This window comes from Jaculus jaculus, chromosome 18, assembly GCF_020740685.1.
Source record: "Jaculus jaculus isolate mJacJac1 chromosome 18, mJacJac1.mat.Y.cur, whole genome shotgun sequence".
NCBI classification, from domain to species: Eukaryota; Metazoa; Chordata; class Mammalia; order Rodentia; family Dipodidae; genus Jaculus; species Jaculus jaculus.
In genome coordinates, this window is record NC_059119.1 from 32,346,110 (window position 1) to 32,371,482 (window position 25,373).

The 25,373-nt window shown below is 42.6% G+C and overlaps 2 protein-coding genes across 4 annotated transcripts in view; both read right to left on the reverse strand.

The window, feature by feature from the left end:
- The window catches only part of Bms1 (BMS1 ribosome biogenesis factor), a 76,430-nt gene extending 63,872 nt beyond the window's left edge, over window positions 1-12,558 (reverse strand). Inside the window, exon 1 of one of the 2 annotated variants that reach the window (XM_045137298.1) lies at window positions 12,478-12,558. The gene's annotated coding sequence lies outside the window, so the exon portion shown is untranslated. Of the gene's footprint in view, window positions 1-11,838; window positions 11,935-12,477 lie in introns of those variants that run through there. The other variant, XM_045137296.1, reaches the window with a different exon arrangement.
- On the reverse strand, window positions 1,889-18,501 carry Znf248 (zinc finger protein 248). Of its 2 annotated transcripts, XM_045137299.1 has the most exons (7): window positions 18,413-18,501; window positions 16,371-16,414; window positions 16,141-16,241; window positions 16,001-16,042; window positions 12,478-12,604; window positions 11,839-11,934; window positions 1,889-5,899 (listed from the first exon to the last, which is right to left on the reverse strand). In XM_045137299.1, the coding sequence occupies exons 4-7, from the start codon at window positions 16,013-16,015 to the stop codon at window positions 4,404-4,406; spliced, it is 1,734 nt and encodes a 577-aa protein (XP_044993234.1). In that variant the 5' UTR covers window positions 16,016-16,042; window positions 16,141-16,241; window positions 16,371-16,414; window positions 18,413-18,501; the 3' UTR covers window positions 1,889-4,403. The 2 variants fall into 2 exon arrangements, with proteins under 2 accessions (XP_044993234.1, XP_044993235.1); XM_045137300.1 differs by lacking the exon at window positions 16,371-16,414 and having other exon boundaries at window positions 18,413-18,488.
- Window positions 18,502-25,373: the final 6,872 nt, after the last annotated feature.

Here is a 25,373-nt window from a genome sequence, read left to right on the forward strand (position 1 = left end):
GGCTCAGCAAACAATTTCCAGGCACTGAAACAACTGCTCAGTGAGTTCAGAAGGCACAACCTATGACAAAGCACTTCCTATCTTGGTTTGCCCGCCCCCCACAACACACACACCCAGCATACTAGGGGACGACCTATTATTCATTGGTTGTGAAATCAGTTTAGTATATGGGGACAAGTATTTATTTTAATGGGACCTAGAACACAAAAGAAAGCATCGGAGTACATTACAGGCAATTAGGGTATTATTTGATGAAACAGAAAATTTCATGAGCGTGTTGGTAACGGGTTTCCGCGATACCCACACGCACGCACACTCATCCTTCCGGATATTCCCTGGAGACTCAATGTAGTCATTTCAGTGAGGTCTGTTCCTCTCTTTTATCCTTCCAGTGCTCGCGTGTGCATAGATGCACTGTGGGTGTACACGTGTGCGTAGATGACTCTGAATCAACTGCAATGCAAGTGTGTTTTCTTGACAAAACTCCGGGCAGCACCAAGTCCACAAACCGTCTGATCAATGGCGGCCCCTCCCAACCAAGGTCCTCTAGGAGGAGTTCTCACTGGCTTGTTCTGGAACAAATGTTCATTCCCAAATCAATGCCCATGTGGTCAGCTACGGCAGATGCCTACTCTGAGGGGACAAGAACGGGTTCTATTGCTACAAAGTTATAATCAGTAAAGTAAAGCGATACCCACACGTAATACGTGTAAGTGCAATATTTAACATAAGCATGCCATCACAAGCCAACAAGGAAAAGGGTGAATCAGTTGAGAAGTGCAGAGACGAATGTGTAGTACATTTGGAAGAATGCAAAAGTGCTTACTTCACACCACACAGGCCGAGGAGCACCACAGAAATAGAAAAGCGGTGGGTGCAATCAACACAATGCCTTCTTCCTGCACGCCAAAAATAGACACACGTGGGATGGAGAGATGGCTTAGCGGTTAAGCGCTTGCCTGTGAAGCCTAAGGACCCCGGTTCGAGGCTCGGTTCCCCAGGTCCCACGGTAGCCAGATGCACAAGGGGGCGCACGTGTCTGGAGTTCGTTTGCAGAGGCTGGAAGCCCTGGCGCGCCCATTCTCTCTCTCTCCCTCTATCTGTCTTTCTCTCTGTCACTCTCAAATAAATAAATAAAAAATGAACAAAAAATATTAAAAAAAAAATAGACACACATGCGACAGGACTCAGCTCCAAAGGGAACGTACTGATGTCAACAGTAAATCACAGCAAAGTGGAAACATTTAACTTTTAATTAGCACAACAACGTTATTTCTAATGCCGAGACTTTTACAGAGTTTACAGCAATGAAGATCACTATGCTGCGTAGTCTCCATTTTCCACACCCAGATTCTCCCTCCACCCGGCTCTGGGCCTACCTGGGTTCCACCCGCAGGCGCATCTGGTTGGGTTCTTCAAAGGAAGCTACTAGCAAGTCGGTGCCAGTGACTCTGATAGTGACAACAAGTCTGCCATGACAGCAGCTCTCATGGGGATCTCGTCATGTTGTTTCCATCCTTGTCCCCTGGGGGTGCAGAATGTGAGAGGCTTCCTGCAGAAACTAGTCTCTTGGTGTTCAACATCTTCTTGTTTCTGGACATTACCACTGCAGCAAGTCGACTGTTACCATCTTTTTAGTTGGTCAATTCTGTTTCTTACCAGAAAGAACCGTGGCTTATACAGGCATTCATCCTTAGATCAAACCATCAAAAGAAATTCTTGCCAGGCGTGGTGGCGCACGCCTTTAATCCCAGCACTTGGGAGGCAGAGGTAGGAGGATCGCCGTGAGTTCAAGGCCACCCTGAGACTACAGAGTTAATTCCAGGTCAGCCTGGACCAGAGTGAGACCCTACCTCAAAAAACAAAACAAAAAAAAAAAAAAAAAAGAAAGAAAGAAATTCTTCCACCCAAATCACTGTGCAGATTGTTAACTCCTAGAAAACTGCTCCTCTCTTGTTAGCTTGAATGCCTTCAGCTCTAAGTATCAGGCAGTCCTAAGAATGAACAAGGAGTTACTGCTGTCGATAATAACAGGTCCCAGAACAGTGTAGCTGTAGAGGGCTCAGGGACAGCACATTTGGGTCAGTTTTTCCCATTGTGTGCCCTGCCTTCTTCAGGCTACTGCCCTCCCAGATCTCAACGACAAACCAGGATGCATGTACACACACATGCAAAAGTGCATCGGAGTAAGGACAATTTCTTCTCGTGTCTCTCACTCACATCTTCTCACGTTATGACAATATTCACTGATGAGATCTATTCTGCAAGTTGCACAGCATTCCCGCGTGTTTATCTTATTGCTCACATGTTCATCCTAACAAAATGGTCAGATGGGGGTGTCTGTGGTTACCTTAGGCTAATCTGGCTGTAGTCCCTAGATCACCTGGGGCAAGGAAGGCAAAAGACAAACGTCAGCTCAGCAAAGAAGGCAGCTAAGTACCTCTTAAACTGCATCCCAGGGTATTTCTAGGGTGGCTAAGTACCTCTTAAACTGCTTCCCAGTGTTTCCAGAAGTAACTAAGTACCTCTTAAGCTGCTTCCCAGTGTGTTTCCAGGGTGGCCAAGTACCTCTTAAACTGCTTCCCAGTGTTTCCAGGAGTAGCTAAGTACCTCTTAAACTGCTTCCCAGTGTGTTCCCAGGAGTAACTAAATACCTCTTAAGCTGCTTCCCTGTGTGTTTCCAGGAGTAGCTAAGTACCTCTTAAACTGCTTCCCCATGTGTTTCCAGGAGTAGCTAAGTACCTCTTAAACTGCTTCCCTGTGTGTTTCCAGGGGTCCCCAGGAGCAGTAGCACAAAAGAGGCAGAGGCATTATTAGGATACCCTAAATTCTAAATAGAAGTTCACAGTTCCTAGAGTACAAGAACCAGGGCTATGTATATCATTCCTAAATACAGCCACAATGAAATACCAAGAGTACAAAAGGGGAATTTTCTCACATACCACCACTGTTAATTTGTAGAGTGTGGTGACTATTACTATTTACAGCAATGTTAACCTTTGCATAATTCATGTAAATACCATTCTTATTAACAGCATTTATATGTCTGACACAGAGGTAGCTGGAAAAAAAATCTTAGAAAAATAGTTTGACATCTTCATTAAAAGGGTAGTTTGCTAATGACCATTCTCATTTACATATACCAGGAAACTGTCTAAAATAGGTGATACATTTTTGTAAAATATTTCACTTAATACTTATACTGGCCAAGCTATCAAGAGACTAATAATATTTAGAACTGAACTATTCTGAGGTAATTAAAAGGCTCACAAAAACATCTTTTGGCTATTTTTTTTTTTTTTTTACTAAAGAGGCAGTTTAGTAATAATGGCCATATTCATTTCCTTATTTTAGAAAATAGGGAAAAAAAAGGATATATAGCTTATACTACAAATTTTCTGAGTATATTTTTTATATATACAGGTGTTTTGGTAAATATTTAAGAACAGGTTCTCTGAGAAAATAAAACCCCAGATACATATCTTGTCAGTTTTCATGGTATAAATATTCTAAGATCAACCTAACAGCATGATGGCCCTGATGACACGTGAGTCAGAAAGAACTCTGCAGCAGCATATCATTTGATACATCCAATCATATACAACAGAGACGGCAGTGAAATCTAGCTAGTTATTTGGAGGAGATTATGTGTGCTATTTCTTCCTTTGTTTTCAATATAATTTAACTTTATAGAATTTTAAACAACATAAGTGGCTCACAAAATTCCTGAAAGGTTAACAGTCAGCAGCACTTTTTAAGTCAGTGTGAGGTGACATTTTGACATGGGCATATGATGTAGGTACATGTGTACAAATATATTCACATATACATACATATCTATAGACACACAGTCACACATATGTATATACACATATATAATCCTATCAATCTACAAAGATACTGGCAGTGTTTAGTATGGAAAATATTAATATATATATCACTATAGTTACTAAACTAAGGGCTTGTTTTTTTTCCTCACAACCATGTCTGGACTCCAATATATAAATCAAGTACACCTCAAATATCTGTTACAACACCCTACTCACATAAGGTGTACAAACATCAGAAGCTTGTCACAGGCATGTTTAGTGCTACTGTCCTTCAGATTAATTTTAGCTTCAGACTCCACTGTGACTACATAGACTGTGACTCATCCTATTGCAAGACAATTTTGGCATCACATTTGGAAGATGACATTGTGTTTTACCACATTACTTAAATGAATACTTTCCTCTAAATACAAACTTTCTAAAGAAAAACTTTTATTATTTTTTTTTTCTTGAAAGCCTTCACATATTTAAATAAAGTAGCATTTTCTAGAACTTTGTGGCATTCTTTGGCAGTTTCTAATCTCATTTTTTTTAATGTACATATTGGACAGGTATATGAAGTCTTCTGGACATTCAGGCTGTTGAAAGAGCTTTCACCCTCATGTGGATTCTCTGGTGCTTAGTGAGTACTGACCTCTGACTAAAGGTCTTCCCGCACACACTACACTCATAGGGTTTCTCCCCTGTGTGAGTTCTCTGGTGTTTGGTGAGAGCCGACTTTTCACAGAAGGTTTTCCCACATTCGTTACATTTGTAGGGTTTCTCTCCTGTGTGAGTTCTTTGATGTACAATGAGGTTTGACTTCACACAAAAGGACTTTCCACACTCACTGCATATAAATGGTTTCTCACCCGTGTGCGTTCTCTGATGGACAGTTAGGGCTGACCTGTGGCAGAAGGATTTTCCACAAGCATTACACTCATAGGGTTTCTCCCCAGTATGAGTTCTCTGATGTTCAGTGAGGTTGGACTTCACACAGAAGGTTTTCCCACACTGCTTACATTCATAGGGCTTTTCTCCCGTATGTGTTCGCTGGTGGTTGGTAAGGTGTGGTTTCTGGCAAAAGGCTTTCCCACATTCAGAACATTCATAGGGCTTCTCCCCTGTGTGTGTTCTCTGATGTTGGGTGAGGTTTGATTTCTCCCAGAAAGTCTTACCGCACTCACCGCATTCAAAGGTTTTTTCTCCTGAGTGAGCTCTCCGAGACTGGGGGAGGTGGGACTTCTTGCTGAAACAACTCCTACTTTCGTGGTACTGGGAGGGCTTGCCCCCCGTATGCACAATCTGGTGCTTAAAGAGGGCTGACTTTTCCAAAGCTTTCTCACACACTTTATGCTCTTGTTCAGCCTTTTTTTGGTAAGCTTCCTGATGGATAACAAAAGTTGAATTGCCACAGAAGATTTCCCCATAGTCATTATATTCATAAGGACCGTCCTCTGTAAGACTTTTCCGATGTTCAAATTGTGAATCCATATAAAATGATTTCCTACAAATACTGCATTCATGTGGCTCCATCTCCAAATAAGCTCTCTGAGAGACACTGAGCTTTAAATTGTCAATGAACATTCTTCCATAGTCAGTGAATTTGCAGAGTGTCTCCTCCATCTCAGGCCTCTGATTTGTAAAGAGAGCGGCTTCCTCTTGTCCATTTTCACTATATTCAAAAGGTTGGTCAAGAATTGACTGAGTGAGATCCTGGCAATTACTGACAACATTCCTTTTTTGATTGTATTCACTTGGTTTTTCTCCTGTAGGAATTTTCTCATGCCTAATATCAAGGAGTGATTTCTCACATACATTGCTAAACTTATCAGACTTCTTTCTGCAATAGTTCTTTTTACTAATGAGAAAGCCTGAAATATTTTTCACATTCATTTCACAAGAGTCACATATTTTGAAGGGAAAATTTCTTGAAGAGATGTGGTCTAAGTCCAGACCTAGAGTTTTTCTAACGCTATCACTACTTTCTGTACAAACTCTCTTGTTGTTGGTGAAAACGAGCTGCCAAAAGCGTTCATCTTGACTTTCCTGGCTGCTCTCTAACAGGCCACCACCTTTCCATTTCCTTTCTAGAATGAAAAAAAAAAATGACCACAGCTTATGAATCTTAATATATCTCTGATGGACTCTGACTTTTACAGAAATGTCCTATCCTATAGTCAATTTTTTTTTTTCAGACTCAGCTTCCTGGTGTGAACTGAATCCAAGATGGTCATTTACTCCTGGTTTGAGTGGAAAACACAAACGTGCTGCTGGGGAGGCAGGGTCAGGGTAATGGATACAGCACTAAAACTTCAGAAATATAAACACCAAAACTGGGCACAAAAGGTGAAGTCAGATAAACAGCACAGAGAAAAAGAGTGGCTGCTTTAGAAGTGAGGATAGTCAGGACAATGAGGTGAGCCCGCCAGAGACCATGAACACTTTGCAAAGAGAGGTAGTGAAGAGTTAATAGTAGCCAAGAGGTGTTGGATCATGAACTGGACCGAGTGGGAACAGAAGTGATGGGCCCTGATGCCTCACACTTAGACACTGGGGCAGATTCTCACCTGACTCTGTGCTTTTCTATGTTACCTATCCATACCAAATTAAAATTCTGTAAATATCTATGTCCTCAGGTGCATAATAATGGTCTGATGGCCCAGAGTGTAGAAGTTTTCTTGACAGGAAAGCAAGGTAGAGGAGGTAACATAACACATGATGAGTGGCAGGTGTAGATGATCTGAATTGGAACAGGAAAATGCACAGAGAATGGATTAAGCTGTCATTTAACAAAGGAAGAATCAGGTTTGGCAGAGATAGAAAATGGCTTAAACCATCATCTTACATCCTGGTTACTATGAGTCCCTCAATGATTTTTCCCCCCTACATCTAAGTGTTTAAGTCTGTCTTTATTTCATGGTTTTCTTCGTTTATATACTGCTTTAACATTTAACGTCACCAGTGCCTTTTATGTGGGGACCATCAAAAAATCGTTCCTGTATCTGGTACTAAGACCTTCAGAACGCTAAAAATATTTTAATTTTATTTATTTATTAGAGAGGGAGACAGGGCCTCTAGCCAATGCAAATGAACTCCAGATGCATGTACCACCATGTGCATCTGGATTACATGGGTTCTGGGGAATCAAACATAGGTTCTTAGGCTTTGCAGGTATGCACCTTAACCACTAAGCCATCTCTCCACCCCTCAGTACACTTTATCATAAAATATAGGCTATATTTCACTACTGGTACCCAATACAAAAATGCCAATCACATATTTTAAAATATTTGTTTTAGGTATGTGGCAGCTCTGAGTCTACTGCCTGCAAAGATCAATATATCAAAGTTGTTAATTCTGGTATAAACTAGTAAAATAAACAGGCAAACAAATAAAACTTTTCATTCATTGATTCACGTGTTTAAGCCAACATTCTACATGTCCATGAACCATCTTTGTGGAACTCTACTTAGGGACCAGATTTGTAGCACAATGCCTTCCCCCAACTACAAGTATTACAGCCTTAGTTCTCATTGGAACCTAGACATTCTTAACTGAAATGCTTCTTTAATTTAAAAAGTGATAGTAATAATAAGGCAAAAATTGCTATGACATGCATGCCATTGTAAGACTTTACTTGCTCTGTCCTTCAGAAGAAGTTACTGCCCATCTTATTCATTATAATATGAAACAAACCCTGGACTTAATGCTAGGCCCCTGTCAAGTTTGGAGTCTGGCCCTTGGCAAGAATTACTTACTAGTCTTGTTATTTCTGCACCCTCTGAGGAGATCAGAGAAATGTTCACATGCAGATGTCTAACTTAAGCTTCCTGCATTGGAATATGTAGAACAGAGTATGGGAATGTCTAACTTCTACTTCCTGAGTTGTAATATGTAGAACAGAGTATGGGAATGTCTAACTTCTGCTTCCTGAGTTGGAATACATAGGACAGAGTATGGGAATGTCTAACTTCTGCTTCCTGAGTTGTAATATGTAGAACAGAGTATGGGAATGTCTAGCTTCTGCTTCCTGAGTTGGAATACATAGGACAGAGTATGGGAATGTCTAACTTCTGCTTCCTGAGTTGGAACACATAGAACAGAGCATAGAAATGTCTAACTTCTGCTTCCTCAGTTGGAATATGTAGAACAGAGTATGGGAATGTCTAACTTCTGCTTCCTGAGTTGGAACATGTAGAACAGAGTATAGAAATGTCTAACTTCTACTTCCTCAGTTAGAATATGTAGAACAGAGTATGGGAATGTCTGCTTCCTGAGTTGGAATACATAGGACAGAGTATGGGAATGTCTAACTTCTGCTTCCTGAGTTGTAATATGTAGAACAGAGTATGGGAATGTCTAGCTTCTGCTTCCTGAGTTGGAATACATAGGACAGAGTATGGGAATGTCTAACTTCTGCTTCCTCAGTTGGAATATGTAGAACAGAGTATAGGAATGTCTAACTTCTGCTTCCTGAGTTAGAACACGTAGAACAGAGTATAGGAATGTCTAACTTCTGCTTCCTCAGTTGGAATATGTAGAACAGAGTATGGGAATGTCTAGCTTCTGCTTCCTGAGTTGGAACACGTAGAACAGAGTATAGGAATGTCTAACTTCTGCTTCCTCAGTTGGAATATGTAAAACAGAGTATGGCAATATGCACTTAGGAAGCTTACTTCAGGATACTCTTAAATGTGGCTGCACAGGTGAGCAACACTGCAATTCCTATCAGAACAGGAAAAGTAAGAGACATTTCTTTTGAAAGAACAAAATGTCAGCTGGGAAAGAAAACACTAAGCAACGGTCACCTGTTCAGGTCTAAATTTTGGGCCAAAGCCACTGGTGTACTGTGGACATAAAATAGGGACTAGTAATAGCAAAACTGTGTTCTAATTTAAAATAAGTGAAATACTATCAAGCCCTTATCATTAAGTATATAAATAATTTACATATACAGTATTATCTAAAATAGATTAAAGAAGAACAAAAATTTTAGACAAAGGAGAGAAAAGAAATATTTTTATGATATAGAAAAATATGAGGCTTGTTATAAATTCTGGGCAGAACAGAGTCAGAATGGTCAATGACAAAAGACTTTAAATTTCATCTTCTTCTTTTTTAAAAAAATATTTTTATTTATTTGTAGGGGAGACAGAGAGAAGACAAAGGGGGAGAGAAAGAGAGAGAGACAGAGAGAAGGAGAGAGGGAGAGAGACAGGTAGAATGGACACACTAGGGCCTCTTGCCACTGCAAATACACTCCATATTCATGCGCCACTTTTGTACATCTGACTTTATGTGGGTAATGGGGAATTGAACCCAAGCCAGCAGACTTTGCAAGCAAATGCCTTTAACCCTTGAGCCATCACTTCAGCCTAAATTTCACCTATTTCTATAAATTACTGTCAAGCTACTGAAAGAAAACCTGGATACCTCATCTTAAAAAAGTGAAAAATACCTAAATAAAACAGTCAGTTAGGAATCAGACCACGTCAAGACTGAGAGAAGGTACATATAAGTCTGCTTCTGAGTGTGACCAGTGAAAAGTAACATATGAACAGGGGGAAGTGGTTTTAAAAGCAAAATAACAAAAGTATGCCAAGGCCAGTATCAGCTGACACAGGCTTAATACAGGTACTCCATGGCTGCCACTTAAGTTACTAGCAGGATGGGAAACAGACTATATTTGATCTTGGAAAATGGGCTCTCAGGGTTTTGTATGGCTCCTGTCTTTTCCCTTCTGACACTCCTCTAATGGATGTATTTAATGCCTTGGTGATGTGGAAATATCCCAGGACTGTTCTAGCCTACATATTACTATGCTTTGGAAAAGAAGCTGGCAAATTATGAACACAAGACAATGCAGCAAGTTACTCTTTTGTTCTTAAAAGGGAAAATGTGGGAGAGACAATAAGAGAGGAAGAAATAGACAAGAGGAAGGATGAGGAGAGTAGAGAGACGCAGAGGGACAGTAGTAGCAACCAGGATGCTAAGTGGCCACTGCACCCAACACAAGTAGTATGTGATCTTTTGCAGAGAAATCTGCAAACCTCGGCTCTAGAGTTCACCTATCCCCATACCATAGCCCCATCGAAAACTGATATCTTTCAAATAGACACATCAAGTTCTAGCCCCAGTGAGGCATCTACCTTTTGGATATACCTCCAGCCCCACAGTGAATTCACAGGCTAGATTTGAACAGACATCTGCCAACTTTTCCTGTCCAAAATCAAATCTGTAGTAACTCCTTTGCTAATCACATTCCCTGTATGTATAGTGTTCTCCATTTCATTAAATGACTTCCTAATTTAGTTAGTGGTTTGAGATAAACCTCTAGAGTCATGCTTGACTCCTTGTTCTCTCATACTCTTTTTTAAAATTTATTTATTTATTTATTTATTTGAGAGAGCAAGAGGGGGGGGGGAGAACGGGCACGCCAGGGCTTCTAGCCACTGCAAACGAACTCCAGATGCATGCGCCACCTTGTGCATCTGGCTTATGTGGGTCCTGGGGAATCAAACAAAGGTCCTTTGGCTTTGCAGGCAAATGCCTTAACTGCTAAGCCATCTCTCCAGCCCTTTGTTCTCTCATAAGCTTTATCCAGCACAAATCCTTACAGCTCCATCTTCAAGGCGTTTGTATAAACCTAGCATTACTCGGTACCTCTGACATGGTCTTGGCCACTACCTTCTTTACTCTGAAGTCTACAGCAGTCTCCTAACTGGTGCCTTCTTCTTGCTCATACCCACCCACCAACCAGCTACTACACAAGCCAGAAAGATCCTTTTCAGCCATAAATCAGACCTGATTCAATCTGATCTACATTTACCCCCATTAGTGTTCCTCACATGCCTCAAAATAACATTACTCGATCTCCTATGACCCATGGAGCTACTGTCTACAACATCACTCTTACCGGCCTTGCCCACGTATCCTAACTTCCAGACACTGGTCTCTCTGCCACTGCGTGAACAGCCCAAGAACACGCCCGCACCAGAGGCCTGACACCTGATGTTCCTTCTCTCTGCCTAGAACCCAAATAGCTTAACATCTTAACCCATATAGCTCATTCTCATTCCAGTGAAGTTTTGCATACAACACAGTCCTCTTCAAAAAGTTTTCTCTGACCTTGCCAAATAGTACATATCATTTTTTCCCTCTGTTTGAGCTCTTTTCATCGTATATACCACTACCTAATAGTATGTATGAAAAAAATATATATGGTTTTGTAAATCATTGTAATATGTATCCTATGAGGCCTGGTATTTACTTATTACTGTTAATTACTAGACTATAACTGGTCACAGTGAGTGCTCACTATCATTTCTTTGCTAAATGGAATATATAAAGAAATGCATGGATATATGCCAGCTGACAAAAGAAGTCCACAGGGCATATAAAGAAGGCATACAAATTCAAAAGATAAAAGTCAGGGCTGGAAAGATGGCTCAGTGGGTGAGTGGGCTTCTGGCACAAAGATGAGGGCCCAAGGGGGCCGGAGAACTCCAGAGTTCAAATTTCCAGATGCTATGTAAACAGCTGTGTGGCCATGTGTGCCTGAAACCCAACTTTTGCAGGGGGACAGAGACCTGAGAATCATTGGAGCCCTGAAAGCTCTGGAATCAGTAAAACAAGACTCTGGTTCACGACGAGACCAGGTTGAAGACTGATGGAGTGGAACATATATGTATGCGAGGCCATGGGGCACCACACACCACCACCACATCACACCCCCATTCACAAAAGAGAAGCTGATCAAGAAAACTCTAAGATGAAGCCACCTGACGATGGATTATGAATATACACAAGTCACTCCAAAATGCCCAAGAAAAAGTGTTTATGAATAAGAGAAACATCGAAGAGTCTATTAAGGCATCAGGGTGTGGGAAATTGTCCTTGGTCATTTGCAAAGGTCTGGGGTAAAAGTAGGCATTCTGAAAAATCGTCCAAAGGTGACAAACCTTAAATCAGTGACACAATATTAATTTTCTCTGGCTTTCACTGGCCTCTAGAGTCACTAACACACCTGGATGGTACTGGCTTGGGAATCCCTTGTCTGGTATCCAGGGATCTTCTCCTTGTTCTATCTTGAAGATTACATCTGGTTTAGCAACACAGTACCCTGTAAGACAAAGTACCACAGCATGGGGCTAAAGAGCTTAGCTTTGAGAACTCTGCAAAAATGGAGGGTTAAAAATAAAAAAAAAAATTAAAAAAAGGTGTATCTTCAGTTTCTTCTCAAAGAAGGCACCCAAACAAACTAATCTCCAAGGATGTCAGAACACATTATGATCACAGCAAAAAAGGGATCCGTCATTTCAGAGCCTTGCATCTCCAGCTTCAGATTATACACTATTTTTTGGGTTTATTTTTAATTATTTATTTGAGAGGGACAGACAGAGAGAAAGAGAGAGAGAGAAAGAGAAAGAGAGAGAATGGACGTGCCACTGCCTCCAGCCACTGCAAATGAACTTCAGATGCATGCACCACCTTGTGCATCTGGTTTACATGGGTCCTGGGGAATCAAGCCTCAAACCAGTGTCCCTAGGCTTTACAGGCAAGCACTTAACCACTAAGCCATCTCTCCAGCCCCGGGGAATTCCCTTTTAACAACTAAGGAATGCATGTGATTGGTAGCCACCTTGAAAAACAAAACAATCCTTACCTACTGAGACAAAGTGGCTGTAGTTCTCCAGGATCACATCTCTGTACAGCACCTTCTGAGCAGGGTCCAGCAGACACCATTCTTCCTTGGTGAAATCCACACACACATCCTTGAATGACACTTGATCCTGAAACACAACATTCTTTTACTGTATGGAGTTGTCAACCTGGGCAATATCAAAAGTATCTAGGAGAACTAGTTTCTGGGAAAAAAAAAAAAATGACAGGTCGGATACCTCCTTTAAAAAATTTTTTATTATGTATGTGTTCGTATCAGTGTGTGTAAGTTCATGCACAGCACATACGGAGAGATCAGAGGGCAAGTTTTGGGTTGGTCCTTGCCTATCCACCTCATCTGAGGCAGGAGTTCTTACTGTGGATTCTAGCCCTGCTGTTCTTTGCTGTGCTTCCCATGACCTGCGTGAAATTCTGTCTTCGCCTCCCATTGACCCCACAGTGTCAGCTAGGATCACAGCTTTTCCCACGGTGTCTGGGAACTGAACTCAGGTGCTCCAGCTTGAGAAGCAGGTGTTTTATCCACTGAGCCATCTCCTCAGCATGTCTTTATGTGCTACACTGTGCAGAGTAATACAGAATACCTTATACAAACTAGGATTCCATTACAGGTCTGGAACCGTTCTAGTTGCCATGAATACTATAGAAGCATACACCAAAACAATACATCTCCTGTTGTCAAATTTTTTAAAAAAATAGGCAATATTAGCAGACCCATGTGCGAATCAGATATTGACTTTATTTATTTTGGTTTTTCGAGGTATGGTCTTGCTATAGCCCAGGCTGACCTGGAATGTAGTCTCAGGGTGGCCTTGAATTCATGGCCACCCTCCTACCTCTGCCTCTCGAGTGCTGGGATTACAGGCGTATGCCATCTTGCCCAGCTAGATATTGACCTTAATAAACAAAAATTTCAAAGTGAATTTCTTCACTGGTATAGCCACTGGTAAACTTCACATGCTCTGGTAAATAATCCCGCATCCATGCACATGTAGGCAAAACTAATTAAAATCAGTGGGTCATACACAAGAGAAAAAAAAAGACATCAGGGGGCTGAAGAGATGGCTTAGCAGTTAAGGCGTTTGCCTGTGAAGCCAAAGGACCCAGGTTTGGTTCCCCAGGACCCACATAAACCAGATGAACAAGGGGGTGCATATATTTGGAGATTTTTTTACAGTGGCTAGAGACCCTGGTACACCCATTCTCTCTCTCTCTCTTACTGCCTCTTTCCCCCCCTCTCTCAAACAAATAATTAATAAAACACATCAAAGTACAAGAGAGACTAGTTGGGAAGAAGGGGTCAGTGAAAGGGAGATGGGGATTATGATCAAAATAATTATATACGTGCATAAAAACATAAATAAAAAGTTTTTTTTAGGGCTGGAGAGATTGCTTGGCGGTTAAGCACTTGCCTATGAAGCCTAAGGACCCTGGTTCGAGGCTCAATTCCTCAGAACCCACGTTAGCCACATGCACAAGGGGGCGCCTGTGTCTGGAGTTCATTTCCAGTGGCTGGAGGCCCTGGGGTGCCCATTCTCTCTTTCTCTTTCTCTCTCTCTGTCTCTTTCTCTCTCTGTTGCTCTCAAATAAATAAATAAAAGTTAAAAAATAATAATAATAAAGTTTTTTTAAAGACGCCATGACACATTTATTCAAACCATTAATTTCAGGTTCTTACGTGGGTCATCAGAAATGATGACCTGCAAATGCAGGAATGCAAAATGATGCAGAACCTATGGGAGATGTTTCAGCAGCTGCTAAAAACTGCGCCTCAAGGACATACGCGGATGAGTGACAGAGAGGGACACCTAACGTTCTCTGGCCTCTGCACATGTGTGCATGGGGCGTGCACATCTGCATACATACACGCCTATGTCACATACACATATTCACCACCAATCACACACATGCAAAAATATAATCAATTACCTAAACACACAAGAATCCTACTACGAAAAGAGCAGTGGGTCGGAAATGGAAACCATGGGACAAAGAGCCGAGGTTAGAGAGGAAGTCAGTTAGGAATGGGAACCTTGGGCGGAGAGCACAGCATCAGGGAGATTTTCAAATCAGACCACGGTTAATACCACCAAATGTGCTCAACAGTCAAGTGAGGCGAAGACCAAACATCCACTGCCCTAAACCATGAATTGTAGCCTTTCTCTAAAATTAATTCAGGTGAGTGGTGGGGATGGGATAAGTCTATTTTTTTGTTGTTGTTTTTTCGAGGTAGGGTTTCACTCAAGCATTAGGCTGACCTAGAATTCACTATGTAGTCTCAGGGTGGCCTTGAACTCACAGAGATCCTCCTACCTCTGCCTCCCAAGTGCTGGGATTAACGGCATGCACCACCACACCCGGCTGATAAATCCATATTCTTTTTTTCAGATTACAATGCACATGAGAAATTTATAAACATAAGCTAGAAGTGCCTGCGTGTCTATGAAGAAACCTCTATGAGCCGGCATAAATATCCAGGAGCTGTTTGGAGAACATGTAACCCTTCATTTCTCTACATCCTTGATGTCTTGTTCCTAGATTGAACAGAAACACCAGGGCGGTCTGCTCCATCCTCAGAGTCTGGAGCCCTGAAATCATAGGCTCTGCTCTTCCTCTTGCTCTTGCTCTGTTCTACCAAGACACAATTCAAGGTCTGGGCAGACAGAGACTGCCTCTCCAGCATGAGTGTGGATCCCTATACCCTATGTAAAAGCAGGAAGCCTGGCGGGTTTCAGTGGATTCTAGCATGCTGTGGTAGTTTGAATAGACATATTCACAATATAGTCACTGTTTTATTAGTTTGTAGTTAGCTTCTGCTGCCGCCTGACTGGAGGCAGTGTCAGTGGGCAGATCTTAAGGTGTGGTGGTGGGTTTGCAATTCCAATCTAAAGATATGCAAAGTGTGCCTAACTGGAGTTCCAGACCTGTGCTGGTCTGTATGGCTTTTGGGCTATTTGACTTGTGCTTCTCTCCCTCTCTGCTTGAACCTGTGAAGGCAGGCCAGCTTCTTCCCCTGTGTCTGTAAGCTTCAATAAATCCCTTCTTCCATAACTGTGCCTGGTCCAGAAGTTCGTCTCGGCAAACCTGAAGCTGTCTGCTATACATGCCGACAGCAGGCAGTGGTGAACAACTTGAATGAGAGACTGCCTCAAATGAGGTAAAGACTGACCTCTGATCTGCACACATACTATGGCATACATATGCCAATACACACAGATATACATACATACACACCCCCAAAAGACTTTAAATAAATAAAAGCATTATATCATATTTATCTCAGGGCTAGTATCAGAAGGGGCATAGAGAAAATTTTACAATAATCTGAAAAATACATATATATATATAATTAAAAATCCTGCATCTAATCTGCAGTTGTGCCAAGTGCCCTACTTTGAATATTCTAACGTAGCTGTGTTCCCTTTTATGTGAACTTCCACCTGTTTTGATTTTCTCCCTTAAAAAAATACAAATTCTTAGAACAAAGAGTAAATGAACCAAAAACTCACCTGGTATCTCTTCATCTTCTGCTCTTAGCGGAGGAGGGAGAGCTGAGGGAGAAGGAAGGAAGAAGGATGTTAGGAGAGACTTTGTCTGCCTTCTAGTTTCTGGGATCACCTGCCTACATAGCTACACAGAAGATACTTACAGGTCCCGTGTGGCTCCAATATATGCTGAGTTTAGACATGGTACTGTTCACTGAGTGAATGCAAACATTTGTCCCTTATTGATTTATTACCAATTTAGGTTCTGTGATACAGAGAAATTAAAAACATAAGTTTCACAAATAACTGTAACCTAGAGGAGGAAATATTGTGGAGTTTTCAAAACTGACGCTTAAATATGGGGGAATCTCAGAATATATTGTTATCTATTTACCAACTAACACCACTGATAGCTTGAAGTCAGAAGATTCAAGAAACCTATGGGAAAAAAGGATAGGGGTATTTAAGGAAAGATACTTTTAACATATATATATATATATATATATATATATATATATATATATATATATTTTTTTTCTTTTTGCTATTTTTCAAGGTAGGGTTTCCCTCTAGCTCTGGCTGACCTGGAAATCACTCTCTAGCCCAGGCTGGCCTGGAATTCTTAGCAATCCTCCTACCATATCTGGCCTGATACATTTTTTTAATGTTTGTTACAGCTTGCTTATAGTTCTCAGAAAGATCTTTTAATAAGAAACTAAATTTGACTTAAAAGAGATAAAATGACAGCAATCTGTACACTTTGGTTGTGCCATTAAAATAAACATGAATTGAACGACTTTCTCAGTTCTATTTTCTTAATCTTTCAAAGTCCCAGCTGATGAACTCAAAAGGACCTGTCAGGGAGAGTACAAACGCCAGCATCTCTCTAGATGCCGTCCTTGAATGGGACGTATTCCCTGTTCAAAGAGGTCAGAGTGCAGGGTGTTTAAGGAGGGGTGCTGACAACAGTTCCTGAGCTGTGGTTGGTAAGCCTTTCACACCCAACCACATTCCGAAGCCTGGGACGCCCACTCCTCTCAGCTCCAGCTCATCTCTCTCTCCTTAAACTTGTCCCAGATCTTCCACCAGAAGTCTTCCACCTCTTCAGGATATTGTGTCATTACACATAATAACTACATGTGCAAGTAAAAAGGAATAACTGGTCTGGGGATCAGATGAAGGCCTAAGAGCCTGGCTGGGCCAGCATTTTGCATTCCAAATACCATGGCCCTAGCGACCAGTCCAAAGGCCAGCAACAAAGGTGATCTTCCTGGGATCATCCACAGAATTCTTTACACACACACACACACAAATACGCTAAGGGGCTGGAGAGATGGCTTAGCGGTCAAGGGGCTTGCCTGCAAAGCTTAAGGACCCAGGCTCGATTCTCCAGGTCCCACGTAAGCCAGATGCACAAGGTGGTGCATACATCTGGAGTTCGTGTGCAGTGGCTAGAGGCCCTGGCATGCCAACTCTCTCAAATAAAAATAAATTTAAAACAATTTTTAAAATATAGTAGTTAAGATGACATTTATTCTTTTTTTGCGAGGGAGGGGATGTGTGGTGCGGCAATGTGCTTGTGTCAGGTGATTTTACGCGGTGGGTGCACGCACGTGTGCAGATGCATGCACCCCTGGGGAGCCCAGAGGTGCCCTCTTTTTCTCTCATCTGCACGTTTTCTTCAGATGGAGTCATTCCCTGAGTCCTGCCCATGTTAGGTCCAGACTGGCTAACTAGCAAATCCCAGCTGGTTTACAAGCCTGCGTGGCCAAGGTCAGCGGTGGACTCGCTGTCCGGGGGGGGGGGTAGCCTGGGCCCTGCCCAGGCCCTGATGCTCGCGGCCAGCGCTCTCCCCTGCCCGGTGGCAAAGGCTCTCGATATTCGGATTTCTCAGGACGGGACATGGAGGGTCGCGTAGGTCTCGCCCGCCTCCTAAGTCATTCAATGCCCGGCGATCCGGCGCCCGGCGCACACTCCGCAGCCCAGCCCCTTCGGGAGGGGGCGGGGCACGCGCGCGTGACGTCACGACCACGTTGCGCGCGTCACGCAGGGCTCGGCCCCGCCCCCCGCGTCTTCCCCCACGCCCCCGCCCCCCGCGCGCGCAGGCGCACTGCGGAGCCTCCACCTGGGCACGCCGCTGCCCGCCCGCCCGCCCGCCCGCCGCCAAGGTGGCCCAGTCCTGAGCCGCGGCGGCAGGGGCCACGCGCGCCCGTCCCGAGCCCCCTTCCCCCGACGAGGGATGTCGCGGTTCCCGGGCAGGTCGTGCGGAGGCGGAGTCCGCGGGGGGACTCCTCCCCACTGCTGGGCACCGGCTGCATCCCGGCCGGTCTCCCCCTCCTCCTCCCCCACCCCCTCCGACACACACCCATCCGCCCCGAGACCCACGGGCACCCGCCCACCCCCGCCGGGGCCCTCGCCCAGCCCGCCGGGGCTCACCGGACGCTGCCTCACCGCGCGGACCCCCGAGGCCAAGGATGGTTTCCCAGGAGGGACCGCAGGACCGCGAAGGAGCCGCTGAAGGAATGCGGGGGGTGCGCATGCGCAGAGGGAGGGGCGCCCATCGGAGTACGAGGAGTGGGGGGTCCCCTCGGCCCCGGGCTTGGGAGGAGCGCTGCTGGGGATCGGGGGACCGAGCGTTTCCCCCGGGGGAGGGGGAGGGTTGCCTCTCCTGCGTGGGCCTCGGTGGTCACTTCGCAGTGGCATCCAGCTGGCAGGCTTCCGTGAAGAGTTAAGTTATAAACGCAGGGCGGCGGAGGGCTTCCATGAACGGGTCAGCGCGTTGCTCAGCCTGGCTCCCCCCCCCCCCCCCGCCGCCCCCCTGCAACAAGCACGGCCCTCCGGAAAGCACCTGCAGAGTTCCCTCATTAGGAGCTGCAAAGACTGCATCTCTCTTGCCTGTGGTTGGTATTGTGTCATTGTGCCCTGAGGCTGGGGGACCCAAACCAGTGTACCCATACGGGAAGGCAAGGAGTTGCCTGAGTTTTCATTGGTGGGTGTGGAACAGGTATCTGGAACTGTAGAAGTAATCTAAAGTGGGAGAAGTTGCTGTGGTTATCCTCTGAAACACACAAGCCACCGGTTTCAGACGTCGTCCCCTGATCTAAATCATACAATGAGATAAAAATAGGACTGAAGGCTGGAGAGATGGCTTAGCGGTAAAGCGCTTGCCTGTGAAGCCTAAGGACCCCGGTTCGAGGCTCGATTTCCCCAGGAACCACGTTAGCCAGATGCATAAGAGGGCGCACGCGTCTGGAGTTCGTTGGCAGTGGCTGGTGTCCTTGGCGTGCTCATTCTCTCTCTGCCTCTTTCTCTGTATCTGTCACTCTCAAATAAATAAGTAACAAAAAAAAAATAGCACTGAGGGTATAGCTCAGTGGTAGGGTGCTCGTTTGGCATGCACTATTAATTGCCATATGCTGATTTCTCCTCAGTACGACTCCCCCCTCCAAAAAAAAAGAATTCAGTCCAGAGACACAGATAAAGCAGAAGTTTGTTTAGCAAAACAGAACACACCTTCGAAGGAGATGATTGGAGTGGGCTGCCCAAGGAGGGAGGGAGGCAGGTAGCATTGGGGTTTTGTGTTGTGAAGTTTCCAATTTTGTGGATACTTATGAGGTGAGCAGCATGTTCCTGGAGATAAGGTGACCTTTTTTCCTCCCTGAGCCAAGGTAGACCAGACCTTTTTGGGATATTTCTTCCTGTGGTCCTCTTGCAAAGTCCACAAGTGAAGAGGGGACACCAAAACAACAGTGCAAATGATAAAAAGTGTCAGAGTTGTATTTGTTTATAGCTATTGGGAAAAGTGTCCTGGCACTCTATTTTCTGATGTAGCAGGAAGCAGCTAATTTGATCTTCAAGTCTGTTTATCCATGAAGAGGTATTCTGACCACGAGGAGGCGTAGCTATAAAGATAGAGGTACAGCCCACCTGGTTCCCTCACACCAATCTACCTGCCAAGCCTGGACTCACAGCTACCAAGATGCAGCTCTAGTTTTCCTTAGTTACCACATATCTAAATCCATGCCTACTCAGTGACAGCAGGAAGCATCCCCAACACCACAAAAATTAAGGAAACTGTCAATGTCAACAACTTCTGGCAAACTTGAGGGAAGTATTCTCATCTCTCAGAATCAACCATACTTTATCTACAACCAAATACATTCTGTTATGTGCATAACCTCCCGATCATTTTGTTTGTTTGTTTGTTTGTTTTTCAAGGTAGGGCTTCGCTCTAGCCCAGGTAGTCTCAGAGTGGCCTAGAACTCAAGGTGATCCTCCTACCTCTGCCTCCTGAGTGCTGGGATTAAAGACATGCGTCACCACACCCAGGTCCTGATCTTTTTAGTCGTGATTTATTATGAATTTTAATCACTTCTTATTCTCTCTCTCTTTTTCAAGGTAGGATCTCATTGTAGCCCAGTCTGATCTGGAATTCACTGTGTAGTCTCAGGGTAGCCTTGAACTCAGGGTGATCCTCCTACCCTCTGCCTCCCGAGTGCTGGGATTAAAGGCGTGTGCCACCACACCCGGCTACGTCTGGCTTTTTGAGTCACTTATTCTTTAAAAAAATAAAATGAAAATGAAAACAAAGACAACTTAGTATGAAGCCGAGTGTGGTGGCACACACATTTAATCAGAGGTAGAAGGATCGATGTGGATTCGAGGCTAGCGGGAGACTGCACAGTGAATTCCAGGTCAGCATGGGCTAGAGTGAGACCCTACCTTGGAAAAAAAAAAATTCTTTTAGTATGTATATGTTTGTGGTGTGCATGTGTGTGTGTGCATGTGTGCATACATACGTGCATCACAGCATGAGTATGGAGACAGAGGACAGCCTCAGGGTGTTTATCCTTCCCTTCCACCTTGTTTGAGACAAGATCTCACTTGTTATTTGCCACTGAAAATGCCAGGCTAACTGGCTTATGAGTGTCAAGATCCTCCTGCCGCCACCTCCCACTGCTGTGGATGTGTTGGGACGACAGACGCATGCGCTGCTGTCGGGTTAGCTGTATGTGGTTGCTGGGAACCCAAGCTCCGGTCCCAGCTGCCAGCCTTCTGCCCAGCTTCCCGGTTTACTGTTGGATATTTATCACTTGGACCTCTTTGTGTAAGAAAAATTTCATTACCAACATTTGCTTATTCAATCAATCATTTATAGATTCAGTGATTTTATTCTAATTCCAGTATTATTACTCTGCCCACCTGCTCCAGATCTTGGCATCTGATGACTTGCTGTATGTACTATAATCCTACCTTTTTCAGAACGCCAAACAAGTGAGACTAGGTGATAGGTAGCTTTTGAATTTGACTTCTTTTTTTTTTTTTAATTTTTATTAACATTTTCCATGATTATAAAATATATCCCATGGTAATTCCCTCCCTCCCCACCCCCACACTTTCCCATTTGAAATTCCATTCTCCATCATATTACCTCCCCGTTACAATCATTGTAATTACATATATACAATATCAACCTATTAAGTACCCTCCTCCCTTCCTTTCTCCACCCTTTATGTCTCCTTTTCAACTTACTGGCTTCTGCTACTAAGTATTTTCATTCTCACACAGAAGCCCAGTCATCTGTAGGTAGGATCCACATATGAGAGAGAACATGTGGCACTTGGCTTTCTGGGCCTGGGTTACCTGACTTAGTATAATACTTTCCAGGTCCATCCATTTTTCTGCAAATTTCATAACTTCATTTTTCTTTACCACTGAGTAGAACTCCATTGTATAAATGTACCACATCTTCATTATCCACTCATCTGTTGAGGGACATCTAGGCTGGTTCCATTTCCCAGGTATTATAAATTGAGCAGCAATAAACATGGTTGAGCATGTACTTCTAAGGAAATGAGATGAGTCCTTTGGATATATGCCTAGGAGTGCTATAGCTGGGTCATATGGTAGATCAATCTCTAGCTGTTTTAGGAACCTCCACACTGTTTTCCACAATGGCTGGACCAGATTACATTCCCACCAGCAGTGCAGAAGGGTTCCTTTTTTTCCACATCCCCGCCAACATTTATGATCATTTGTTTTCATGATGGTGGCCAATCTGACAGGAGTGAGATGGAATCTCAATGTAGTTTTAATCTGCATTTCCCTGATGACTAGTGACGTAGAACATTTTTTTAGATGCTTATATGCCATTCGTATTTCTTCCTTTGAGAACTCTTTATTTAGCTCCATAGCCCATTTTTTGATTGGCTTGTTTGATTCCTTATTATTTAACTTTTTGAGTTCTTTGTATATCCTAGATATTAATCCTCTATCAGATATATAGCTGGCGAAGATTTTTTCCCATTCTGTAGGTTGCCTCTTTGCTTTTTTCACTGTGTCCTTTGCGGTGCAAAATCTTTGTAATTTCATTAGGTCCCAGTGGTTAATCTGTGGTTTTATTGCCTGAGCAATGGGGTTGTATTCAGAAAGTCTTTGCCAAGACCAATATGTTGAAGGGTTTCCCCTACTTTTTCCTCTAGCAGTTTCAAAGTTTCCGGTCTGATGTTAAGGTCTTTAATCCATTTGGACTTAATTCTTGTGCATGGCGAGAGAGAAGAATCTATTTTCATCCTTCTGCAGATATTTATCCAGTTTTCAAAACACCATTTGCTGAAGAGGCTGTCTCTTCTCCAATGAGTATTTTTGGCATTTTTATCGAATATCAGGTGGCTATAGCTACTTGGGCTTACATCTGGGTCCTCTATTCTGTTCCACTGATCTACATGTCTGTTTTTGTGCCAGTACCATGCTGTTTTTGTTACTATGGCTCTGTAGTATAGGTTAAAATCAGGTATGGTGATACCACCAGCCTCTTTTTTGTTGCTCAGTATTATTTTAGATATTCGAGGTTTTTTATGATTCCAAATGAATTTTTGGATTGTTTTTTCTATTTCCATGAAGAAAGCCTTTGGAATTTTGATAGGGATTGCATTAAGTGTGTAGATTGCTTTAGGTAAGATTGCCATTTTCACGATATTGATTCTTCCAATCCAGGAACAAGGGATGTTTCTCCACTTTCTAGTGTCTTCTGCAATTTCTCGCTTGAGTGTTTTAAAGTTCTCATTGTATAGATTCTTTACTTCCTTGGTTAGGTTTATTCCAAGGTATTTTATTTTTTTTGATGCAATTGTGAATGGGAGTGATTCTCTGATTTCATCCTCTGTGTGTTTGTTGTTAGCATATATGAAGGCTACTGATTTCTGTGTATTTATTTTGTATCCTGCTACATTGCTGTAGGTTTTGATCAGCTCTAACAGTTTGCTAGTAGAGTCTTTAGGGTCCTTTATGTATAGAATCATGTCATCTGCAAATAATGATAACTTGATCTCTTCCTTTCCAATTTGTATCCCTTTTATGTGTGTCTCTTGCCTTATTGCTATGGCTAAGACTTCCAAAACTATATTAAATAGAAGTGGGGACAGTGGACACCCTTGTCTTGTTCCTGATTTTAGTGGAAAAGCTTCCAGTTTTTCCCCATTTAGTAATATGTTGGCTGTAGGCTTGTCATAAATAGCCTTTATTATATTGAGATATGTTCCTTCTATTCCCAGTCTCTGTAGGACTTTTATCATGAAGGGATGTTGGATTTTGTCAAATGCTTTCTCTGCATCTAATGAGATGATCATGTGATTTTTGTCCTTCAACCCGTTTATGTAATACATTACATTTATAGATTTGCGTATTTGAACCATCCCTGCATCTCTGGGATAAAGCCTACTTGGTCAGGGTGAATGATTTTTTGATATACTCTTGTATTCTGTTTGCCAATATTTTGTTGAGAATTTTTGCATCTATGTTCATGAGGGAGATTGGTCTGTAATTTTCTTTTTTTGTTCTATCTTTGCCTGGTTTTGGTATCAGGGTGATGCTGGCCTCATAGAAGGAGTTTGGTAGGATTCCTTCTTTTTCTATTTCCTGGAAAAGCTTAAGAAGCAATGGTGTTAGCTCTTCCTTAAAAGTCTGGTAAAATTCAGCAGTGAATCCATCCGGGCCTGGGCTTTTTTTAGTTGGGAGATTATTGATAACTGTTCGGATCTCCATGTTTGTTATAGGTCTATTTAAGTGATTAATCTCATTTTGATTTAATTTAGGTAGGTCATATAGATCAAGGAAATCATCCATTTCTTTCAGATTTTCATACTTTGTGGAGTATATGCTTTTATAGTATGTCCCTATGATTTTTTGAATTTCTCTGGAATCTGTTGTGATGTTACCTTGTTCATCTCTGATTTTATTAATTTGTGTCTCTTCTCTCTTTCTTTTGGTCAGATTTGCTAAGGGTTTATCAATCTTGTTTATCCTTTCAAAGAACCAACTCTTTGTTTCATTAATTCTTTGGATTGTTCTTTTTGTTTCTATTTCATTAATTTCTGCCCTAATCTTTATTATTTCTTCCCGTTTACTGATTTTTGGTTTGCCTTGTTCTTCTTTTTCCAAGGCTTTAAGGCGAAGCATTAGTTCGTTTACTTGTGACCTTTCTAATTTCTTAATATAGGCACTTAAGGCTATAAATTTACCTCTTAGAACTGCCTTCATTGTGTCCCAGAGATTTTGGTATGTTGTGTTCTCATTATCATTTGACTCTATAAATTTTTTGATTTCCTTTTTGATTTCTTCATTGACCCACTCATCATTTAGTAGTGTATTGTTTAGCTTCCATGATTTTGTGTATGCTCTATAGCCTTTCTTGCTACTGATTTGTAGTTTAATTCCATTGTGGTCAGATAGAATGCAAGGAATTATTTCAATTTTCCTGAATTTGTTAAGATTTGCTTTGTGTCCTAATATATGGTCTATTTTAGAGAATGATCCATGTGCTGATGAAAAGAATGTATATTCTGCAGCCTTTGGATGAAATGTCCTGTATATATCTGTTAGGTCCATTCCTTCTATGACCTCATTTAGTCCAGATGCCTCTCTGTTTATTCTTTCCCTGGATGACCTGTCAATTGCTGAGAGTGGGGTGTTAAAGTCACCCACCACCACCGTGTTTGGTGTTATCTGTGACCTTAGTTCTAATAGTGTTTGTTTGACGAATTTGGGAGCCCCCATGTTAGGTGCATATATGTTTAGGATTGTAATGTCCTCCTGTTGTAGTGTGCCCTTAATCAATATAAAGTGACCTTCCTTATCTTTTTTGACTAACGTCGGACTAAAGTCTACCCTGTCTGATATTAGGATAGCAACCCCTGCTTGTTTTCTAGGCCCATTTGCTTGAAACACCGTCTTCCAGCCTTTCACCCTAAGATAATGTCTATCCTTTGTAGAAAGGTGAGTTTCTTGGAGACAACAAATTGTAGGATCCTGCTTTTTAACCCAGTCTGCAAATCTATGTCTTTTCGTTGGGGCATTGAGACCGTTGATATTAAGAGATATTATTGAAAGGTGTGTATTT